The following is a 22,694-nucleotide window of genomic DNA, read 5'->3' as shown; positions in this document are numbered from 1 at the left end:
CAGTATGCGGGCCTCTCACTGTTGTGGCCTCTCCCATTGCGGAGCACAGGCTCCGGACGCGCAGGCTCAGCAGCCATGGCTCACGGGCCTAGCTGCTCCGCGGCATGTGGGATCTTCCCGTACCAGGGCACAAACCCGTGTCCCCTGCATCGGCAGGCGGACTCCCAACCACTGCGCCATCAGGGAAGCCCCTGCTTGGGTTTTTAATGGTGTATGATTGTGAGCTCATATTTGTTTGATTTTGATCTATGAGAATCTTGGGGACCTAAACAGGGATGCTTTCCTCCAGAGAAAATATGGATCCTTGACTTAAGGGAGAAGTCTCAGGTTTAGACCCTGTACTCCATGGCTTATTCCTAGAAACCATGCCTGCACTGACATTGCCTACAGGGCAGCTTAGCTTTCCAATTGCTCCTTGCTCAAAACTCTAGTTTCAGCTCTTTTGGGAGTGAGTGTGAGAAGAGGGGATTGGGTTGGGGATTTCCTTTACCTTCTGCACGCCTAGCAGTGCATTAAAAGTGTTAACAGGGATATCACTGTTTTGTAGGAGGTGCCTTGGAAGTTCTCCATACACCTAAAAGTGTTCTCTTTAGTATGGTCATATAATTAATTGTCATTTATTTGGGTGTTATCTTTAATTTGTTACTGTTAAAAATGTTTACATTCACATTTTTGTACTTTAACCCTTGTGAACTTAAGCATATCTTCCAGAGTGATTCTTAGAAGTTAAATTGCTAGATTTATTTTTTATAGATTCTGTCATATTGTCCTCCTGAAAAGATTTTGCCAATTTATATTCCTTCTGTAACAGTCGAGGTTCCTGTTTCCCACATGCCCTCCAAATTACTTGATATTTCTAGTACTTAAAAGTTTAATGTTAATTTTCTAAGCTTTTGTTTCATTAACCATTTGTAATGTGAAATATAGCACATATAGAAAAGTGCACAGAAAAAGAGGTAAAGCTCAATGATTTGTCATAAAGAAAACTCTTGGAGAACTACCAGTTAGGTCTGAATATGGAACACTGGCAGCTAATTAGAATCCCTATTGGTTTCCTGTACAGTTATTCCTCTTGCCTTTCTCCCTCAAGTTAACTATTGTATTGACTTACATACCTATAGTTTAGTTCTGTTTTTGAACTTTATTATTACAAAATCATGTATATATCTCGTATCTTGTTTTTTTTTATGTTCTATATAACATGTATAAGATTTACTCATGTTATTGCATGCATTTCCATATTTTCAGTGCTTTGTAGTGATCTATTTAAATGGATATGCTACAGTTCACCCATTCTACTGTTGATGGATATTTGAGTTGCTCCCAGTTTTGACTGTTATGAATAAAGTTTCAGCAAAACATTTTTGTACAGATCTCTTAGTGTACATGCATATACGTTTCTCTTGGGTATATTCCTAGGAGTGGAATTTCTGGGTCAGAGGTGTGAGCATATTTAGCTTTAGTAGGTACTATGAAATAGTTTTAGCTGTTTATATTCCCTACAATAGGCTAGGGTAGTTCGACAGACTAGGGGGTTCCTGTGGCCCCATACTCTCTCTGCCACTGGGTTGTGGGTCTTTTTAATTTTAGCCATTCTAGTGAGTGTGTAATGGTAGCTTATTGTGGTAATGAGATTCAACACCTTTTCATATGTTTATTGGCCACTTATATTTTCTTTTCCATGAGGCATCTATTTAAGTCTCTTGCCCAGTTTTTTGTATGGTTGTCTGTCTTTTTCTTATTGGTTTGAAGGAATTCTTTATGTATTCTGGATAGATGCTCATTGTCAGATATGTGTGCTACAGATATCTTCTTCCACTTGCCATTTTACTCTGTTAATAAAGTCATTTTTAGAAGGGAAGTTCATAATTTTAAGGTCATTTAATTTACATCTTTTTCCTTCTTTAGCAGTCTTTATGTTTTATCTACCTGAAAGTCCCACAGATATTTTAGAAACTTTGTTTTGCCTTTCACATTTGGTGGGTACCTTCTGCAATTGATTTTTGGTATGGCATGAGGTAAGGTTTTATTTTCATATGCAGTTGTCCTAGAATCATAGGAATTGTCCTGATCACTCTAGAGTCATAATGAATCTTGATACCCAGTAGAGTAAATCCTTCTACTTTCTTCAGGAATGTCTTTCTTTTAATTAATGCCTTGGCTCTTCTTGACCTTTTGCTTATCTATATAAATCTTAGAATCAACTTGTTCAAAAAAAGAAACAGACTCACAGATACAGAGAATAAATGAGTGGTTATCACTGGGGAGAGGGATGAGGGAGAGGCAAGATAGGGGTTGGGGATTAAGAGGTACACACTACTATGTATAAAATAAATAAGCTACAAGGGTATATTGTACAACACAGGGAATATAGCCAATAGTTTATAATAGTTATAAATGGTGTATAACTTTAAAAAGTTGTGACTCACTGTGTTGTACACCTGAAACTTATATAATATTGTACATCAGTATGCCTAAAAAAAAAAATTTTTTTTAAAGAATGAACTTTGTTCAGTTCTACAAGGAAAAGCAACAACAGACCTTTTGGGATTTTGATTGATTTGGCATTAAAATGATGACAAGAGTTGACATCCATACAATATTAAGGCTTCCAACATGGGCGTTTTCTTTTTATTAGGTGTTATTTAAAGTCTGATAAAACATTTTATGATTTTCTTTAGAGAGATCTTATATTTTATTAGATATATTAGATATATTCCTAGATATTTGATGGTTTTAGATATAGATGGTATCTATGTGTATATATTGGAATGTAATTGATTTTTCTACTTTGACCTCTTTATCTGTCAACCTTGTTGAAGTCACTTACTAATTCTAACAATCTATAGCTTCTGTTGGATTTTCATTATATATAATATATAATATATATATGATTATGTATAATCATATTGTTTGTGAATTTGATTTTTTTTTCTGATCCTTATACTTTTCACTTATTTATTTTGTTTTGCCTAACTGCATATAGTTAATTTTTGTTCCCACTCTCAAAGAGAAAGTATTTACCATTAAGTAAATTGTTTGCTGTAGGTTTTTTTGGGTGTTGCTTGGTTTATTTTTAAAATAAATAACCATTATCAAATTAAGGAAGTTCCCTTCTATTCCTGATTTGTTAAGAGTTTTTATCAGGAGTGGATGTTGAGTTTTTCAGTGCTTTTTCTATTTCTGTTGAGAAGATCATGTGACTTTTCTTCTATTTTCTGTTAATGTGATTACAGGTATACCTCAGATATTGTGGGTTTCGTTCCAGACCACCACAATAAAGCAAATATCTTAATAAAGCGAGTTACATGAATTTTTTGGTTTCCCAGTGCATATCAAAGTTATGTTTACACTATATTAAGTGCACAATAGTATTATGTCTTAAAAAAATGTATATACCTTAATTAAAAAATACTTCATTGCTAAAAAATGCTGACCATCACCTGAGCCTTCAGCAAGTAATCTTTTTGCTGGCAGAGGGTCTTGCCTCAATGTTCATGGCTAATGACTGATCAGGTAGTGGTCAGGGTGGTGGCTGCTGGAGGTTGGGGTTGCCATGGCAATTTCTTAAAATAAGACACCAGTGAAGTTTAACACATTGGTTGACTCTTCCTTCCATGAATGATTTATCTGAAGCATGAAATGCTCTTTGAAAGCACTTTACCCACAACAGAACTTCTTTCAAAATTGGAGTCAGTCCTCTCAAACTCTGCTGCTGTTTTATCAACTAAGTTTACAACATATTCTCAATTCTCTGTCATTACAGCAATCTTAGCAGCATCTTCACTAGTAGATTCCATCTCAAGAAGCCACTTTCTTTTTGCTCATCCAGAAGAAGCAAGTCCTCATCCAGTAAAATTTGCTCATAAGATTGCAGCAATTCAGTCACATCTTCGGGCTCCGCTTCTAATTCTAGGTCTCTTGCTATTTCCACCACATCGACAGTTACTTCTTCCACTGAAGGCTTGAACCCTCAAAGACATCCATGAGGGTTGGAGTCAACTTCTTCCAAACTGTTCATGTTGATCTTTTCACCTTGTCTCATGAATCATGAATGTTCTTCATGGCATCTAGAATGGTGAATCCTTTCCAGAAGGTTTTCAATGGACTTTGCCGAGATCCATCAGAAAAATTCACTATCTATAGCAGCTTTAGCCTAGAAAATGTATTTCTTAAATAATAAGACTTAAAAGTTGAAATCACTCCTTGATTAATGGGCTACAGAATGGATGTTGTGTTAGCAGGCATAAAAACAATGTTAATCACATTGTACATCTCCATCAGAGCTCTTGGGTGGCTAAGTGCATTGTCAACAAGCAGTAATATTTTGAATCTTTTCTAAGCAGTAGTCCTGAAGAGTGGGCTTAAAATATTTAGGTAAACCATGTTGTAAACAGATGTGCTGTCATCCAGGCTTTGTTGTTCCATTTATAGAGCACAGGCAGAGTACACTGAGCATAATTCTTAAGGGCCCTAGGAATTTTGGAATGGTAAATGAACATTGGCTTCAGCTTAAAGTCACTAGTGGCATTAGCCCTGAACAAGAGAGTCAGCCTGTCCTTTGAAGCTTTGAAGCCAGGTATGGAATTCTCCTCTCTAGCTATGAAAGTCCTAGATGGTATCTTCTTCCGATATAAGGTTGTTTTGTCCACATTGAAAATCTGTTGTTTAGTGTAGCCACCTTCATTAATTATCTCAGCTATATCTTCTCGATAACTTGCTGCAGCTTCTACATCAGCCCTTTTTGCTTCACTTTGCACTTTTATGTTATGGAGATGACTTCTTTCCTTAAACCTCATGAACCAACCTCTGGTAGCTTCAAAATTTTCTTTGTAGCTTGCTTACCTCTCTCATCCTTAATAGAATTGAAGAGAGTTAGGGCCTTGCTCTAGATTAGGCTTTGGCTTAAGGAAATGTGACTGCTTTGATCTTCTATCTAGACCACTAAAACTTTACACCAGCAATAGGCTGTTTTGTTTTCTTATCTTTTTTTTTTTTTTTTTTTTTTTTTTTTTTAGCAGTACGCAGGCCTCTCACTGTTGTGGCCTCTCCTGTTGCGGAGCACAGGCTCCGGACACGCAGGCCCAGCGGCCATGGCCCACGGGCCTAGCCGCTCTGCAGCATGTGGGATCCTCCCGGGCCCGGGCACGAACCCGTGTCCCCTGCATTGGCAGGCAGACTCTCAACCACTGCGCCACCAGGGAAGCCCTGTTTTCTTATCATTTGTGTGTTCACTGGAGCCGCACTTAATTTCCTTCAAGAACGTTTCCTTTGCTTTCACAACTTGGCTGTTTGGTGCAAGAGGTCTAGCTTTCAACCTGTCATAGCTTTCAACATGCCTTCTTCACTAAGCTTGATTGCTTCCAGCCTTTGATTTAAAGAGATGTGTGACTCTTCCTTTCACTTGAACACTTAGAAGCCATTGTAGGGTTATTAATTGGCTTAATTTCAATATTATTGTGCCTAAGGGAATGGGGGGCCTGAGGAAGGGAGAGAGATGGGCAGAATGGCCAGTCGGTAGAGTAGTCAGAACATGCACATTTGTTGATTGTTTGTCATTTTATGTGGTCCCAGTTCCTGGTGCCCCAAACCAATTACAATTGTAACATCAAAGATCACTGATTACAGATCACCATAACATATATAATATAATGAAGTTTGAAATATTGCGAGAATTACCAAAATGTGACAGAGAGATGTGAAGTAAACAAATGCTGTTGGAAAAATGGTGCTAATAGACTTGCTTGATGCAGGGTTGCCACAAACCAATTTGTAAAAAAACACATCTGCAAAGCACAGTAAAAACAAGGTGTGCCTGTAATCACACAATTTGTAGTGATGTAATAATCTTTTTATATTTTATGATATTTGGTTTGCTAATATTTTGTTTAGGGGTTTTTGCATATATATTTGTCATTGATATGAGTTTTTGGTAATGTCTTTGTTAGGTTTTGGTATCAGGGGTATGCCTGCCTCCTAAAACATTTGAAGAGTGTTTGCTCATTTTCTGTTCTCTGGAAGAGGTGAAGTAAGGCTCGTATTTTTTCTTCCTTAAATATTTTGTAGAATTACATGTGAAAACATTTTGGCCCATAGTTGTCTTTGTAGGATAATATAAAATACCTCAATTTTAGATTTTCTGTTTCTTCTGTCAGTTTTGATAAGTTATATCTTTCTAGAAATTTGTTTTATCTAAAATTTTCAGAATTTTGACATATAATGTTTTGGTAATATTCTTTTATTATCTTTCAAAGTTTCATAAGATCTGAATAACACCTTTTTATTCCTGACCTATGGTATTTGTTTTCTCTCTCTCTTGATCCATCCCACCAGGAGTTTATCAGTTTTGGTAGTTTTGTAAAAATTAACTTATGTTCCTTTTGTACGGTATGATCATTTTCTGTATCATTAATTTCTGCTCTTGAGTATTTCCTTTTTCCTTTTTTTCTAGATAATTTTTTCTTTCTATAATTTCTTCCCAATATGAATGCTTACCTAATTAAGTTTTGGCCTTCTTATTTTCTAAAATATGTATAAAGCTATATATTTTCCTGTACATATGGCTATAGCTACATCCCACAAGCCTATTTTCAATATCATTCAGTTAAAATATACTCTGATTACTATTAATATTTCTTCTTTGACCCATGGAAGCATTTGGAAGGGATTTAATAACACGTGGGGATTCTCATTATCTTTTTTGTACTGATTACTAGCAAAATTGCATTATGGTCAGGGAGCATACTCTATATGGGCCTTTAAAATTTGTTGAGACAGCTTTTTGGTCCTTTGAAATTTGTTGTGATTTGCATTATAATCTTTTGGCATGTGGGATCCTCCCGGACCGGGGCACGAACCCGTGTCCCCTGCATCGGCAGGTAGACTCTCAACCACTGCGCCACCAGGGAAGCCCAGATTAATCTTTTTTGAAAATGCTTCTGTGTGTACTTGAAAAGGCATCTCAAATTATTAGGTGCAGTGTTTTATATCTGCCCACTAGGTCAAATTAATTGTACTGTTCAGATCTTCTGTGACCTTACTGATTTTATGGTCTGCTTGGTCCATAAGAAGGATGTTTTGAAACTTTACCTAATAATTATGGATTTGTCTGTTTCTTCTCATTTATTTTGAGGCTATATTGTCAGGTGCCTTAAATTTAGAATTGTTATGTCTTCTTGGTGAATTGAATTTTTCATTTTTAAGACATCATTTAGCATGTCTCTGGTAATAGTTTTTACTTTAAAGTTTCTTTTGTCTGATATTAATGTCACATCTCTAGATTCTTTTGCACCCTGTATCTTTTTCTATGCTTTTATTTTTAACCTTTGTATTTAAAATATGGTTTGGTTTTCTATCCATTCTGACATTTGTCTTTATAATTTAATTGGACTTATACTTGGGTTTAAACCTTAATTTTTTACACCTGTCTTAGATTTCTTTTTCTCTCTTCTCTTACTATCTTTTGGGTTGATTAATTTTTTTACCATTCCATTTCCCCACTGTTTGCTCAGAGGTTTTAGTCTTTTACTTTCTTTTAGTGGTTATCCTAGCTATTGCAGCAAGTCTAATTAAAAGTCTTTTACTAAAGTCTAATATTTATACCTTTACTCTCTTCTTGGACAATGCGGAGTTCTTAGAGTACATTGTACTACTGCTCCTTACTTACACTGCTATTGTTGCTGTGTACTCTATTGTTTTAAACTCAAGAAGACATTATTATTATTATTGTTTTATACAGTCAGTGTGCTTTAACCCACATATTTAGCTCTTGCATTACTCTTCATTCTGTCCTGAATCTCTGACCTTATTTCGGGGATCATTTTTTGTTTTTGTCTTAAGAATACCCTTTAATGTTTCCTTTATTGTAGGTTTGCTGGTGATTCACTCTTAGTTTTTGTTTAATGATATGTATAAGTGATTTTTTTGCGTTGTTCTTGAATCTGTGTCCTGATGTCTTTCCTCAGTTTTGGAAAGTTTTTGGCCTTAACTTTTTCAAATTTTGTTTCTGCCTGTTTTCTCTCTTCTTCCAGACTTCAATTACATATGTATTAAACATATTCTCTTTATCTTCCATGTTTCATGCCCTTTTCTCAATATTTTCCAGCTGTTTAACCTTCTGTGCTTCATTCTGGATTTTTTTTTTTTGACCTATCTTCCACTTTAGCAAGTCTCTTCAGTTTTTTCTAATCTGCTGTTAAAACTATCTGTTGAATTTTTAATGTTGATTTTGTGGTTTTTAGTTGTAGAATTTTCAAACAGTTCATTTTTATAGTCGCCAGTTCTCCTCTGAATTTCTCAATTTTGTCTTTTATTCTTTGAGCAGAGCAGCATGTGTGTTTGGTACCTCCAATACCTGGTGTCCATGTGTACCTCTTTCTACTTTCGTGGGAGTTTTTTGGGTTTCATTTTTGGGGTTTTTTTTGCTGATTTTCTCTCATGGCATCGTCTTTTGTGCCTGGGTATTTTTGCTTGTGTGTCAGAAATTGTATTTGTATAATTATTTTAGAAATAATTTGAGGCCTAGGATGATATCTTCTTCTAGAGAGAATTTTTGGTTTGCTTCTGCCAGGGGCCTGGGAATCACTAGCAAGCCGGGGTCATCTTAATCCAGTTTTGGTGACTGATGTCTTTGAAGCAAAGTTGCAGTTTCTGGTAAGGCCTGTAGAATTCTGGCTCACCCAGTCTTAAGGTGCAACATTTTGGATACTAACCCAGAGCGGGAATTCACCATGGTTACTGTCCCCATAGCCCTGGAAGTTAGTTATAAGTGCCTCTTGGCCGACCTTCCAGAATTGTCACCCACTCCCTGGGCAAAAAACCCCCAAATGTCTTTGTCCTCCCCCTGGTCCAGCAATTCTTGCTGGTCTTGTTAGGCTCTGCCTTCAAGCAGATGTTTTTGATATTTTGTCGAGCTTTTTCTACTTGACTTCAGCAGTTGGGTTGGCTCCAATTATATACTCCAGCATTGCTTGAAGTGAAAGTCTAGCTCTTTCATTTTATGTCAGATATATATGTATATATATCCAATGAGTGCAAACATTTTCAGTTATAATTTGCATTTCCTTGATTAGTAGTAAGGTTGAGCATCTTTTCATATATTTACTGGCTATTTTTTCTTTTTTGTCAATTTATTTGGTCTATATCTTTTTTGGGTAGTTTTCTTTTTACATACTGATCTAGCACTTTATATATTCTCTTTTTAAAAATTTATTTTATTAAAGTATAGTCGATTTACAATGTTGTGTTAATTTCTGCTGTACAGCAAAGTGATTCAGTTATGCATACATATACATTCTTTTTCATATTCTTTTCCATTAGGTTTATTACAGGATATTGAATACAGTTCCCTGTGCTATATAGTAGGACCTTGTTTATCCATTCTATATATAATAGTTGCATCTGCTAATCCTAAACTCTCAATCCACCCATCCTCAAACCCCTTCCCCTTGGCAAGCACAAGTCTGTTCTCTATCTGTGAGACTGTTTTGTAGATACATCATTTGTGTCATATTTTAGATTACACATATAAGTGATATCATATGGTATTTGTCTTTCTCTTTCTGACTTACTTCACTTAGTATGATAATCTCTGGTTGCACCCATGTTGCTGCAAATGGCATTATTTCATTCTTTTTTATGGCTGGGTAGCATTCCATTGTATATATGTACCGCATCTTCTTTATGCATTTTTCTGTTGATGGCCATTTAGGTTGTTTCCATGTCTTGGTATTGTGACTAGTAGCACTTTATATATTCTTGATGTTGATTGCTATATGTTGCAGATATCTTCTCCTATTCTTTAACAAGTCTTTTACATTTGGATTATGACTGTATCAAATAAAAGCTTTTAATTTTTAGGTATTCAAATATCTCAGTCTTTTACGGCTTCTATGTTTTGTGTCTTGCAGATTAGGACATAATAAATATTTTATATTTTGTTTTTAATATTTATCTCTTTAATTCTTCTGGACTGGATTTTTTGGTGTACATTGTGAAATACCTGGTTTCTTAGCTAAATGAATAGACTATTGGGAGAAGAGCTTCTTTTTCCTTCTGCTGTAAAGATTTTTGCAGGCCTCAGGTAACCCACACTTGGGTTGCTTCCCTCTCCTTCCCACACACTCCTGCTTTGTGGAATGAACAGCTTGAATGTTGTCTTAGGGCAGTCCTCCTGGCTGTGTGACATGGAGGGGAATGACTGAAAGGGAGACGAGGTTATGATCTGCCATCACACACATGTTGAGGCCAGTGTTAATGTGTAAGGCCCACATCCTTTTTTGTAACTAGTTTATTTTTGTAAAAGTGAGAGGTATTCAATCTAAAAAATTCAAATGTTATATGAAAGTTCAAAGAAGAAAGGGGAAAGATGCTCCCAAATTGTACACAGAGGTGACCATCTTTTGGCTCTTTCCGTGTATGTCTGTGACACGCATGTGAGCACACACATGGCTTTATGTGTCGGATCCTACAAACCATTTCTGTGTTGAGTCAGCAGCCCTAGTGGACGTTGTTCCAGGCGTTACACACAGATCTATATGTGCTCGTAGCCCAGTGTTAAGAGCACGAACTTCAGAGTCGAAACACCTGGGTTTGAGTCTAGCCTAGGTCAGGTCATTCTATGTCTGTTTCCTTATCCATAAACTGGGTCACTAGCAGTGCCTGCCTGTGGGGTCGCTGTGGGGATGAAGTGAGTTAACACACCGTTGGTGATCCCTCTGTTTGCAGTGTCATTCATTCATGGAAGCTGCATGACATTCTAGTGTGCTATGTGACCTGGGACATTTTGTTGCTCTAAGCAGGGCCTTGGTGTGTGTCTGTGTGCCGCTATCTTGAGGCACACTTGAGAGTGATACTCTCAGTGCTGTCAGTGTGGCTAGCACATCAATAGCTGAGGCCACTTACTGCTTTTTCTTCCAAGGTGGGCTGTGATTGTCTTGCCAAAGACAAGTTCTAGGTCCCAGGTTTTGGAATCAGCGTCCATACACTGCCTGCAGTGAGAGGTCAGAGGGTAGCACTGGCCTCTAATGAGCTCTTTGGGACTGGGTCTTCCTAACCCACCCCCAGGTCTGGGACCAGTTCTTGGACCTCTCCAGTGGGGAAGGGTGTGTGTGGTGATGCCATGGAGCTGATCTCTCCTTCCCCTGCAGGTTCAGCAGTACCGGGTCGCCATGACTGCGAAAGACTGCTCCATCATGATCGCACTCTCTCCTTGTCTGCAGGATGCAAGGTGAGGCACCTGCTACTGTGTCGTGTGTCCTTGGTCTAGCAGGGTTTTGTGGATTGGCAAGAGAGTTGGTGTCCCTATATTTAGAGAGGCTCTGGCAGGATCATGTTTATTAACAGAGGCCGATTTCCAAGGCCTACTTGATATCATGGGGATTATTAACTCTTGCTCTTTAGAAGTTTGTAATCAGTCAAAAAGACATTATTGAGAATAGTTTTAAAAGCTTGTTCATTCAAGTTTACTATTATTTTCTAAGAAAATATCTCAAGGGCTTGGATACTGTGGTCCAAATTCCTTTCTCTCAAAGAAAACTCCAAGCTACCATCATCGCTCAGAGGCCCAAGAAGCTGTAGGTTCCTGTGGGCCTTATTTTTCCTCCTTTTACCAGGTCCTGATGTGCTGACCTTTATAGTCATTTCGAAGCCTTTAAAACAACATTCCATTGTTCTGCTTCCTCTTTGCAGCATCTTCTCCTGGACCTCATTATCCAGTCCCCTCTCTGCCTTTTTTAGGAATTCAGGATGAACCTGATAATCTTCTCTCAGTGATTATATGGCATCTTCAGGGTGCCAAACCCCACACACAGTTTTGCAGAATGTTTCACAATCATCTGATGTGTGTTCCTGGGTCAAGATGATCTCGTCACTGGCTGTCAGCCACCTGTTTTTCTGATGCTTTTGAACTAAACATTCCCAGGAGTCCTGCTTCTTGGCAGGCACAGAATTGTCCACTTTCTGATAGGAAACACGGAGGGACATTTATAGGGCATAACTGAAATATTAAAAAAAAAAAGGTGGTTCTATTTAGTTGAAAACTCTCATTATCCCCTAAGAAAATGCCCCCAGTGGTTAGTGACAGGAATCCATTTGGATTAAGCAGTGTTGTTAGATGAGAGAAAACCACACAGATGTGATTATCTATTGCCCTTCCTGAAGCAAGGATGCAGTCAGGATACAGAAATGTGAGGGGCTGAGGGCCAGGAGTCCTGACACTCTTGACCAGCTGCTTGGCAGAAACTGACATGGTGGGAGAGGAGCGGGGATACATGTCCAGAAACTTCCGAGCCATGTGATCACCAATGTCATCCCCAGGGCAGAGAAGCATTTCAGGTGTCAGGAACCTCAGGCCTGGGCTCACTGGGAGCTTGAGGTCAACAAACGGTCAGACTCTCCTCAGCAGTGGCTCTTGGGCCGTGCTTCCACCAGCCTCTGTGTGATGGGCTCCTCTCTTTATTCACGTCATCTTATTGGGTGTTGGTTCTGATGTGACGCGAGGTATCCTATAAAATGTGCAGCCCTGTTGAGGGCCAGAGATGTTCACTGTCCCAGCCCCGCTGTGTGGAGCTTGGGTTTCAGGCCCTGAGACTGAGACTCAGAAGCAAGACCTTAATCTGTACACATGTTCTCTGCTGTTCAGGAGGGAGTAGCTAAGACCCCAACAACTGAGCCAGGGATTCATTTTTCCTGTAAATAGTATTTCTGAGCAGGAATTGAGCTAGAGTCTAGGCCTTGATTAGGCTCATTAAATAGGAATGTTTTATCTGCCTTCCCTCTCCCAGGCAGGAGCTTTTGAAATTGGTATTTTGTTTGCTTGTTTTGTTTTTTTAATAATTTCGAAATCTAGAAGAGAGTAGTACACATGGATAAACCAGGACTCCTGAATACTTCTCTCGGGCTAAACTGAGCTCATATAATGTATTTAACCAATCATTTGGATGCATACTATGTATCAAGCGCTCTGAGAGCTAAGTCATATATATAGCAATCTTAGTACAAAATTCAGAATTAGCCTGAAAGTGTTTTTTAAGTACAAGTAATTGTTCATATTTTGTTATAAGCATACAACTATTACAATATTTAGAAAGACCACAACTAAACCCTAAGAAACAAAATACCAAACACTGCAGATACAATTTGAGAATAAAACATGAAACTAGATCTCTCTCTCCAAATGTGAAAAAGTATAAAGGAGCAAGAGTTTCTCACCAGACATGCTAAAAGACACGAAAAGAGAAGTCTGTCCTCAACATTTTATCCATTTGGCTGTTGAATAGCCAGATCGACTTTCTCCAGTTTCTTAGGTTTTGTAATACTTGGCTCACGATGAAGTAACTTTCTTAGCATTTGTTTATACTACTGGGATATGGTGAATATCAATCGAGTATTCTACGTAATTGCTTTTCCATCTTTCTGCACATTAACTCTCTCTTGTCTGGTGTGCTGGCGGGTATCACAGTAGGTGCCTCTCTTGCAGAAGCTTCTAGCACTAGTACATACAGTTGGCATAGACAGAGACGGAATGCATATTGATGCACAGAATGGGTGCTCTTTGTGAGTTGGGTTGAGAGGATTTGGGAGGTTTGTGTATTCTGAAATTGCTCTTTTGCTTCCAGCTCCGATCAAAGGCCCATTGTCCCTTCATCGAGATCCAGGTTTGCCTTCTCCGTGTCTGTGCTGGATCTTGACCTCAAGCCCTATGAGAGCATTCCTCATCAGTATAAACTGGATGGCAAGATAGTCAACTATTATTTAAAGACTGTACATGCCAAAGACGCCACCGTGATGTCGACTAGGTTCAAGGAAAGCGAAGATTGCACATTAGTTCTCCATAAGGTCTAACTTTTTTCCTGTAGTGGTTTTGAAACTTGAACATAGAATGTGAAGGTTGAATGATAGAGTTTCTGTTGTGTTGGGTGACTTTTGGCTGTGAATGTTTTTGCTTTTCAACCCCTGTTCAGGTGGGACTGCCTCTGGGAGACACAGAATGGAAGAGCACTAGAAACATCTTCCAGGACAAGGAATGTTGGACATGAGCCCAGCAGTGTGCTGTGTCCCAGGAGGCCCCTCTGGGCAGTTCTCCCTTTCCACGCAGGGCTCACGTCTAATCTCTAAAAAGCCTTATAAGACCCAAGGTTTGGATCTCCTACCACCAGAATCCTAACACAGAAAACTTGAATTGTCACATATACCTTAGAGTTTGGACTTTTAAGAAAACACAGATACTACTGGAACTTTCCCAGCTGAGTTACTTGGTCACTTTTCCAATGCAAGCCATGTGTCAGCACAGGTTTAGTGGTTCCCTGCTGTGGAGAGCAATAAGTTGTTGATATGGACATCAGTTTTGAGCAGTGGACTCGAAGTCCCTGTGGAGATGCCATACCCACTGCTCTGCACAGGGTCAGCAGGGAGCGTGGGACTCAGGGCAGGGGTTGACACCACTCATGCGAGCACTGACTTTTTTTTTGTGCTGAATGATTTTATCATCTTTAACTTTAGGGGAGACAAGGTGTTCTTTCCCACCTGAAATTGCTGCTGTGGGAGCTGGAAGCAGAGCTGCAACTCTGAGCTGCTGTGCCCAGCGTGGGTGTCATGGGGTGGCTGTGCTCCTGCCAGCTCTGTGTTCCTGGCATTTTTGGGTGTTTGGGAAACCTCAGCTACTTCTGCCAGAGCCAGCATCGAGTTTTCCCTTCTTCCCCATACCTGTTCCTCCCTTGGGTTTCACTAAGATGTGTGGTGTTAGTGGCCTTGAGTGGTGCTGGACCACCTCCCCATCGGGGCTGCCCAAAGTCCTGCTTCCGCAAGACTCCTGGCTGGCACTAAGAGGGTTCTTGTTGGGGTCACCAAAAGTGTGCCCAGCTGCTATGAAAACTGTTGGGAATCTTGGCTTCAGTTTTTTATTCTATGGTAGGTTGTATAGATTATTTATATCATCATTTTGAGGGACTAATGAAGGCTTATTGTAATATAATATTAGTGAAACCATGGGATTGTATGAAAATACTACACAAAAAATGAGAATATTTTGCTGATTGTAAATTTTTGTGGGGAATTTTGTGATAAATTGAGAATTATGCTTATTAGAATCAAGCCAGCTCTTCCAGAATTTATTCTCCAATTCTGTCCTCTCATTTACTTCTTACTACCATTTACCACTTACTACTTACTTTTACACTCAGAGGTTCAAAAACATATTCAAATGACACACATCTCTCATTCATGTGGTGTGTTGGGGTACAGGGGCTTTGGAGATTCCACTCATAGGGATGTGCATGGAGCCACGTTCTCATGGGCAAGTTGCAGGCTCCAGAGGAGTGCGTGGAAGTAGGCAGCTGCCAGAGTTGTTTTGGCCTGAGGTTCCTTGTTGCTGGCCTGGGGTGAGGATGGTCTTGGCCAGGGTGTGCAGAGGACCCCGTGTGCCTGTGTGCAGAGCTCTGGAACGCCAGCTTCTCAAGGAGGTGGGCTGGGTAGCCTCCTGTTGCCTGTCCTGGCTGGTCTGGACTGTCTGAAAACCATCACCCTCTACTTGGGGGGAAGAGGCGATAGATGAGTGTCCCCTGCTAGAGGGTCTTTTGACCCAACCCTTTGCTCTTCTCACACTCCACCATGGCCCCTGCTCTGAGGCTTTCATTTGATTGAAACAATGTTTTCACCCATTCTACTTTAAACTGGCAACTCAGGTCAGTGCAGCACTTAGACTCTGGGGGACTTTAATGAAAACACTGTTTCTTCTGTGCGGAGGGACCAGGGGTGCTAAGGTCCTGTGTGAAGGGACAGTGCCGTATTTGCTGTCTTACTGTGTTTTTTTATGCTAACCGCTCTACTTTTTTGTGTAAGACCAAGAAGAGTGAATGTCAGAGGACTTGCTGCTGAGAGGTGCTGTGAAAGCCTCCAAGTGCTGCTTTCCAGAGCCAGGAGGCGAGGAGGGTGGTGTGGCTCCCCAGAGGTTTCTGAGGAATGTCTAAGAGATGAGGCTGCATTGGCAAGCCCTCCAAGAGTCCCTGGGTGGTGGGTGACAGGAGGAGGGCTGACCTTTGAGATGGGCTGGGGCCACCTCTGCCCTCATATTCATACCAAGGGGGGTGCACAGTGGCTCCCCACATCCCAGGGTGGACAGCCACTCCTGTACTTCCTCAGATGTTGAGTTTACTCTTAAAAATACACTATATGTGTCACTTGTTTGGTATTTTGAATTTAAATAACTATTTATTTTCATGTCCTGACAACTTATATATAATGTGCCATAACTGTATAAACATGTTCTAGAGGTAAAGTTTCTAAGTGGAAAAGAGCAAATTTTTATATTCAATAAAATCACATGCCTCCAGGTGCAGCATCTTACTTCTACGTGTAGTTGTTCACTGTTTGGGAACTAGTTGCTTGCCTCTGTGTGAAGTGATTTAATCAGACTTTCCAGAGTGGCTTCAATGCCCAGCACGCCCAGTAGGGTTCGGAAGCTGAGAGGAGCAGCTTCTATGACTCCGTTCTTGTCCAGTTCCAGGGCTGTAAAGAAAACAAACTGGGTAAGAAACTTCACCGAGACAATGCCCTCATTCTCTGCTGGCCACAGTGAATGGGAAGGCAGGACAACTGAATCATGACCTTGAACAGAGCACTTACCCGAATGCCTGAGGCAGAGACATTGAGCACTCAGCCTAGGAGGGCCGTGGGGGAGCAATCCCCCTTGCCTGTGCTTTTTGAGTGATTATGGACAAAAATATTTTGAAAACTGATTTAAAAAGTACATTAATGAAATTTTTGACTTTTGATTCTTGCCATATAAACCCAGATGAAATAAGTAGGTGTCTGTGTTGAGCATAGTGAGAAATCACCAGAACATCCCTACCTTGCAGTGGCACTTTGGTGAGAAGATCCAGCTTTGGCAAAACCTTCCCTTCTTCATCTATTTGTATCCTCCAAACAATTACTAGTTCAAACCTGAAAGAGGTAAGATGCATTGCTAAGTGCTCTTAAAATCAGACTAAACTGTATGCAGCACCTGCCTCTCTCTCTAGAGGAGAGGATGCCCACCCAGGCAGGAGTGCTGCTCTCCTCCCAACCATCCTTGGAGCTCCTGCCCTTCCCCAAGGCGGTGCTCGGACTCCCCTGATCTTAAAGACCCACAGATGAAGAGAGAGTATGGCCAGTTAAACATGAAAAGATGTTCAACATCATGAACAAATAGGAAAATGGGAACTAAGACCATAGTAAGATACTGTTTTGTACCCACTGCATATTAGTGTGATCATACAAGTGAAGTACAGGATATAGAGCAATAAGAACTTAAAAATTACTGGTGGGAAACATAAATTGATAAACTACTTTGAAAAGAATTTGGCAGTGATAGCTGAATCTGCCCTATGACCCAGGAATTTCACTTCTAGGTATATGCCTAAGAGAAGCTTGTGTACTTGTGTGCCACAGGACATGAACAGGAATGTTAGAAATAGTGGAAAATGATGAATAACCCAAATGCCCAAGACCTGAAGAATGCAGAAATACATATATTCACCTAATGGAGTATAAGCACTGAAAATGAATGAACTACAGCTACATGCACCACCAGAGGTGAATTTTGGAAATAATGTTGAATAAGGCAAGTTCCAGAAGCTTACGTAACTACACCACCATTTTAAGGCTTGGAAACAAAACATCTTTAGCCACAGGTCACAGAAGCACATCCTGTCCATGTGCACATAAAGGTGCTCATGGTGGGTGGAGGGAGACCCAGATGAGTTCTCCCCTCAGTGCTTGCTGACTCCCCACATATCTTGAAATAAGTTGGTGAAAATAGAGCTCCACGCCTCGTGGCCTCCCCTCCTTGGCCTCCTAAGGACCCCAGCAGTGAGACTGGCACCTTTTCCTTACAGACCCCGTCTGTGTTTACAGTCCCCTCGTGGTCCCCCTTGTGCTCTCCTGCCATCGGCTGCTTATCTGTTATGACTCCACAGACATATCTCAAGATGTCAGTTAGGTGGTTTACATTTGTTTTCTATTTTTAATCCTCATTTTTAACAGGAAACAACCATCTGGGTGTTGGGGAGGGACTTGGTGGGGCCTGTGCACTCACCCTGGTCGGCTGGGGCTCCTGATGCCCATGCAGCTGGAGGAGGCCCCCTCTGAAAGGTGCACAGCCTCTGGGTACTTTTCCTGTGGGGAGAAGAAATGGTTAGAGAAATCTTTGGGGCTCAGGGACGCTGTTCCAGGTGACTGAAAAGAAGCAAGAAACCCTTTTCAGGTGTGTCTTGCATTCCCTGAAAGTCTTTAATTTTCAGGTGTGCCATTTTCTCATCCAGGCATCATGGCGTCCTGGCCATGGCCATCCCCACTCCTGCCTTCTGTGGTCATCAGCACTGCCTGTTCTATCTAGATCTCCACTGACACACAGCCTCCAGGATTCCACACCATCAAGTGCCCAGTGTTAATAGGTTACACAACTCCATTCTGATTTCACTGGCTTGTCTACCCAGGGCCCCACAGCGTTTGGCCAACCTGCTTCCTTTGTCTGTGTCTTGTGACCTGGACAGCTTGAGGAGGCTGGTCAGGCATGCCGGCCAGCTGACCCACCAAGGTGATGCTGATCCTGATGACTGAAGTGAGGTGCTGTCTGCCAGGTTTCTCATTGTAAAGCAAATGTTTTTCTCTACAGTGCTAGCATTTGGCCTTAAAAGCCTTTCAAACTGAGGCCTGTGGGCTGGCCCCCACCACAGTGGATGCTTCCACCATCTGTCCTCACACTTGCTGCCAAATGGCCCTCGCCTGCATATTGGTAACTGTGGCACATGGCTCCTGCACAGCCAGCGCGGGGCCACCTGGACTCTCCCAGTGACCTGTGTTTCTCCCCCAGGCATGGTGTCTGGCTATTCTGGATAATAGGGTTTCAGGGAGCATGCTCCGCGAAAAGTTAGCTTCATGATGAGATCGTGTACCATTTTAGAGTCAAAAGTATCCTCTCTAAAATGGAAATGAAGTAGAATTTCACGAGTTTCTAGGCTTGCAACTCTAAAGTAGGGTTGGCTTTTCCCTCCATGTAATGTAATAGTTCTGGAAATATCTGCTTCTTTCTATTATTTGTAGCGGGCTCTGGGAACCTCTAGTATTAGACTTGACTTGTAGGTCATTAGAACAAAGCTTTGCAGGAATCTGAACAGAATGTTCACAACAAATGAGTAATGAGTGGCCCCATCTTCTCAATTCTTGGAAAACTTATTTTTGTTTATTCTTGTGAGAACAGATTGTGGGGTTGGGGTGATATGATAGAGACTAAAAGTAGGCTCCACAGTGAGATTCTAAGTTCCAAAAGGGTCAGCTTTAGAAAGACACATATTCTTTCCCTCTTCTCACAGCTCCTGCTATAGAAACAGACACCTGGATTGATGCTGAAATCACACGTAAGCCCGGCCGTGTCCCAAATCCAAACCGAAACCCAGCTATCGTGGCTGCCCCAAACCTCATGGAAGGAAAGTGAGGTGCAGCTTCCTCAGAAATGTCTGGTCTAGCAGCCAGTCAGAGAAACCCCTCCTCCGAAACCCCTCCTCCTGCAAGACAAGGGGCAGGGATGGAACTGGGTGAGCAGAACTTGCCTGCTTCAGAGGATGGGGCCTTCCTGTGGATGCAGGTACTTGATGGGCTGAAGAAAATCAGCTCCGTCAAATAAGGTCTTGTGGGGACAAAGATGTGTCATAACTTTTAAAGGGCCAGCCACATATCAGTGAGTTTGTTGCCAGCGTGTGAGGCCAGTGCTCTCAGACCCCTGTGTGAGAAAGATGCTGATGGAGCGAGAACACGTCCAAACACCAAGCCATTCTGACCAAAGGCTGGGTTGGGCCTGGTTTAAACTTAGATGATTTCTAATTTCAGCAAAATAGTTTTTATGAGAAAATGTATACCTAAGGTTTTTAAATGGAAAGAGTGCTGGGTGATTTTTAAACCTCAGTCTCTTCTAAATTAATAACAGCTGTGTGAGGAATGTAAAGGAGAACATGTGAAGCACATGTCCTGGGCCAGTTCCAGCCTGAGGCTCAAGGGCTTGGTCTGCTTCCAAGCAGACCTCACAGCCTCTCTAGGCCTTCTCCTCATGAGCAAAAGGAGGGTTTAGATTAGAAACTTTCTCTAAAAAAAATAAAATTTACTCCCTTTAGTTTTTAAAATAAAAAACCAAAAGTAGAAACACTAACGTTAGGAAGAGATCAGGCATTTAGTATGTGTTTCTGGAGAGCTTTTAGGGGCTTGTGTGGAAAGTTCCCTTTTATACAGGTTAATAATATTGCCCTGTTTATCCAGTTTCATTCACTTGTCTGGTGACCTCAAATATTGAAAGCTGACAGGAAGAAAGCAACTAAAGGCTGAAGAGCAGCCCAGAGACGCAACAGAAAAAGTACAATCTAGATACCGTCAATGATAGTTAGAAATACAAAGGGTGGGTCTCATCCACATGAGAGATGTACAGGTGGCTTTGAGGGAGAAGACAGATAAGTTGTGAAAAGTGATACAACTCTAAATGCAAAGTGGGCCTGAGGTCATAGCATAAGATCAGCACATTTCAATAGCGACTGAAAGTTTTACATATTACCATATTTGACATTCAGAAAAGCCAACTGAATCACCAAGAAAGGATTAAGATGATGTACTCTGATAAGGCAGCAATCTGGCCAAGATATTTTAGAATATTTAATATGAAAAAATAGCTTCACACAAAAAAAGTTGACTAGAAAGTTATCAGCCTGACCTGGAAAGCACCTTAGATACTTCACATGCTGCCACTGGTGAAACTAAGGTCGAGGTCTGGTACCTAAAGGGAGCAAATGGGAGACCTGTGCTTCCCAGTGTTGTTGGGAAGGCTGGGAACAGACTGCATGGTGCGGGTCCTTTGCACACACTGGGCCTGTCAGCCTTCCATAGGAAGCTTGTCCTAAGCGGTGATTCAAAATGGGTGTTTATTTAGCTGCTTGCCATATGCCTGGACTTTGCAGTGAAGAACTCTCCTGGTGTTTATGATAGAAAAAATGGTAGCTGTGAGAAAGTTGCCAATTTGTTATTCATCCTAGTTTTCTACCTGAGATCTACTTTGCTGTTGGAATGGCTGCTGGATGCTGGTCCAAAGGGAAGAGAATTTTAAACAGAACTTTAGAGAAAACCAGCCTTGTGTTACGGATCAGTCACACCATCCCGGTTTACCCCCCACCCCCACTTAAATGAATGGGAAACCTTGAGTCTTTAGTTTAAATGTACCCTTGAGTGTCCATAGATATACTAATTCATCTTGACTTTAATATTTTCCCAAAGATTATGTCTGTCTGATTCAGTAATTTTTTCCCCTAAATTGAGGTATAATTCACATTAACAAAATTCACTCCTTTAAATTGTATAATTCAGTGAGTTTTGGTATATTCACAAGGTTATGCAACCATCACCAGTTTCTAACTCCAGAACATTTTCATCCCCGCCTCCCCCACCCCCACCCCGTAAAGAATCCCTGTTCCCTTTAGCCACTGTGCTGTTGGGGAGAGGTGGGCATGGATAGGAAGATGTGGGACTCTCAACACAGGTCAGTCTGTGGAAGTGCCCATGAAGATGGCAGAGGTGGAGGCCAGGTGTGGGACAGGGAGCACAGGCAAGGCTCAGGGAGGAGGGAGTGGTTGACTATGCGGCTCCATCTGTGGTGCTGGGACAAAGGTGTTGGTGGGGCCGTGAGGACTTGTGCTGGATTCTGGTGGATGAAGAAGAATCCAGGGTGAGGAAGGACACAGACACAGGCTGTTCCACAAGGAGCCCTTGTTGCCAGGAGAAGCAGGGAAACAGTGGAGCTGCCAGTGAGGGATATGAGGTGCTGGAATTGGGTGTGTGGAGACAGGAATGGGTACAAAGGATGGTGGCCAATCCTCAAATCATCATGGCATTGGGACAGACTTAGGTGGATGGTGGCAGAGGCAGCTGATAAAGTTAATTTGTAAATCAGGACCCATAAAATGGAAGTTACCCCTGAGGCCTGGCCCACGGCACAGATCTAAAGCTAAGTCAGCCTGTGTATCTGGACAACACCTAACCCCAATCATAATCCTCCAATTCAGCTTTAATGAGCTCACCACACCCTAGAAAATGGGGATCTCCTAGCCAGTCCTGCCTTGTTTTTGTGTGGGCTCTTTAACAAGTCTATAAAACTCCCTTGGGAACAGTGTTCCCCTGCTTGTGAGGCCCTGGACTTCCCCAATTCATGGATTGTTTCATTTGAATAAAGCACATCAAACTTGTTACTAAATTGAATTGCTTTTGTCATTTGACACAGTACACGGACTCCAAGTTGCTGGGTGTAGGAAGAGGAGGGAGCCCGTCTGCCTGTAGGCCTGGGTTGGGGCATCACCTGTAGCAGCTCTAGGCTGGGGGCCTGTGCACCTCTGGGAGGGTGTGTGGCCAGAGTCAAGCTAGGCATCCACACTGTGCCCCACACCCAAAAATCCTGAGACAACTGTTCCAGTTGTTCCCAACATCAGAAGGCTTAGAAATGCCTACAGCATCTGCACTTAGAAGACAATTTGCTCTTATTTTAAAGATGAAGCTAACAAACGTTAAGTGGTTCCTCTGTGCCAGTCACAGGTGCAGTTTCTTTTTATTTTAAACATTTTTATTGGAGTAAGTTGCTTTACAATGGTGTGTTAGTTTCTGCTTTATAACAAAGTGAATCAGCTATACATATA

The 22,694-nt window shown here is 41.2% G+C and overlaps 2 protein-coding genes across 6 annotated transcripts in view; one reads left to right on the top strand and one right to left on the bottom strand.

Moving 5' to 3' along the window:
- Positions 1–13,883, top strand: part of IPPK (inositol-pentakisphosphate 2-kinase) — a 56,018-nt gene extending 42,135 nt beyond the window's left edge. For all 3 annotated transcript variants that reach the window (XM_007111302.4, XM_028494141.2, XM_007111303.4), the window contains 2 exons: positions 11,148–11,227; positions 13,617–13,883. In XM_007111302.4, coding sequence (XP_007111364.1) covers positions 11,148–11,227; positions 13,617–13,842 — 306 coding nt within the window. In that variant the 3' untranslated portion in view covers positions 13,843–13,883. The remainder of the gene's footprint in view (positions 1–11,147; positions 11,228–13,616) is intronic.
- Positions 13,884–16,363: 2,480 nt separating this feature from the next.
- CENPP (centromere protein P) overlaps positions 16,364–22,694 on the bottom strand; it is a 242,670-nt gene continuing 236,339 nt past the window's right edge. For all 3 annotated transcript variants that reach the window (XM_007111296.4, XM_007111297.4, XM_055087290.1), the window contains 3 exons: positions 18,071–18,150; positions 16,847–16,938; positions 16,364–16,503 (listed from right to left, as the gene is read on the bottom strand). In XM_007111296.4, the coding sequence (XP_007111358.1) occupies positions 16,373–16,503; positions 16,847–16,938; positions 18,071–18,150 (303 nt within the window). In that variant the 3' untranslated portion in view covers positions 16,364–16,372. The remainder of the gene's footprint in view (positions 16,504–16,846; positions 16,939–18,070; positions 18,151–22,694) is intronic.

This window comes from Physeter macrocephalus, chromosome 9, assembly GCF_002837175.3.
Source record: "Physeter macrocephalus isolate SW-GA chromosome 9, ASM283717v5, whole genome shotgun sequence".
Classification (NCBI taxonomy): domain Eukaryota; kingdom Metazoa; phylum Chordata; class Mammalia; order Artiodactyla; family Physeteridae; genus Physeter; species Physeter macrocephalus.
The sequence above is the reverse complement of the archived record's forward strand: the minus strand, read 5'-3'. Positions and strand labels throughout refer to the sequence as shown.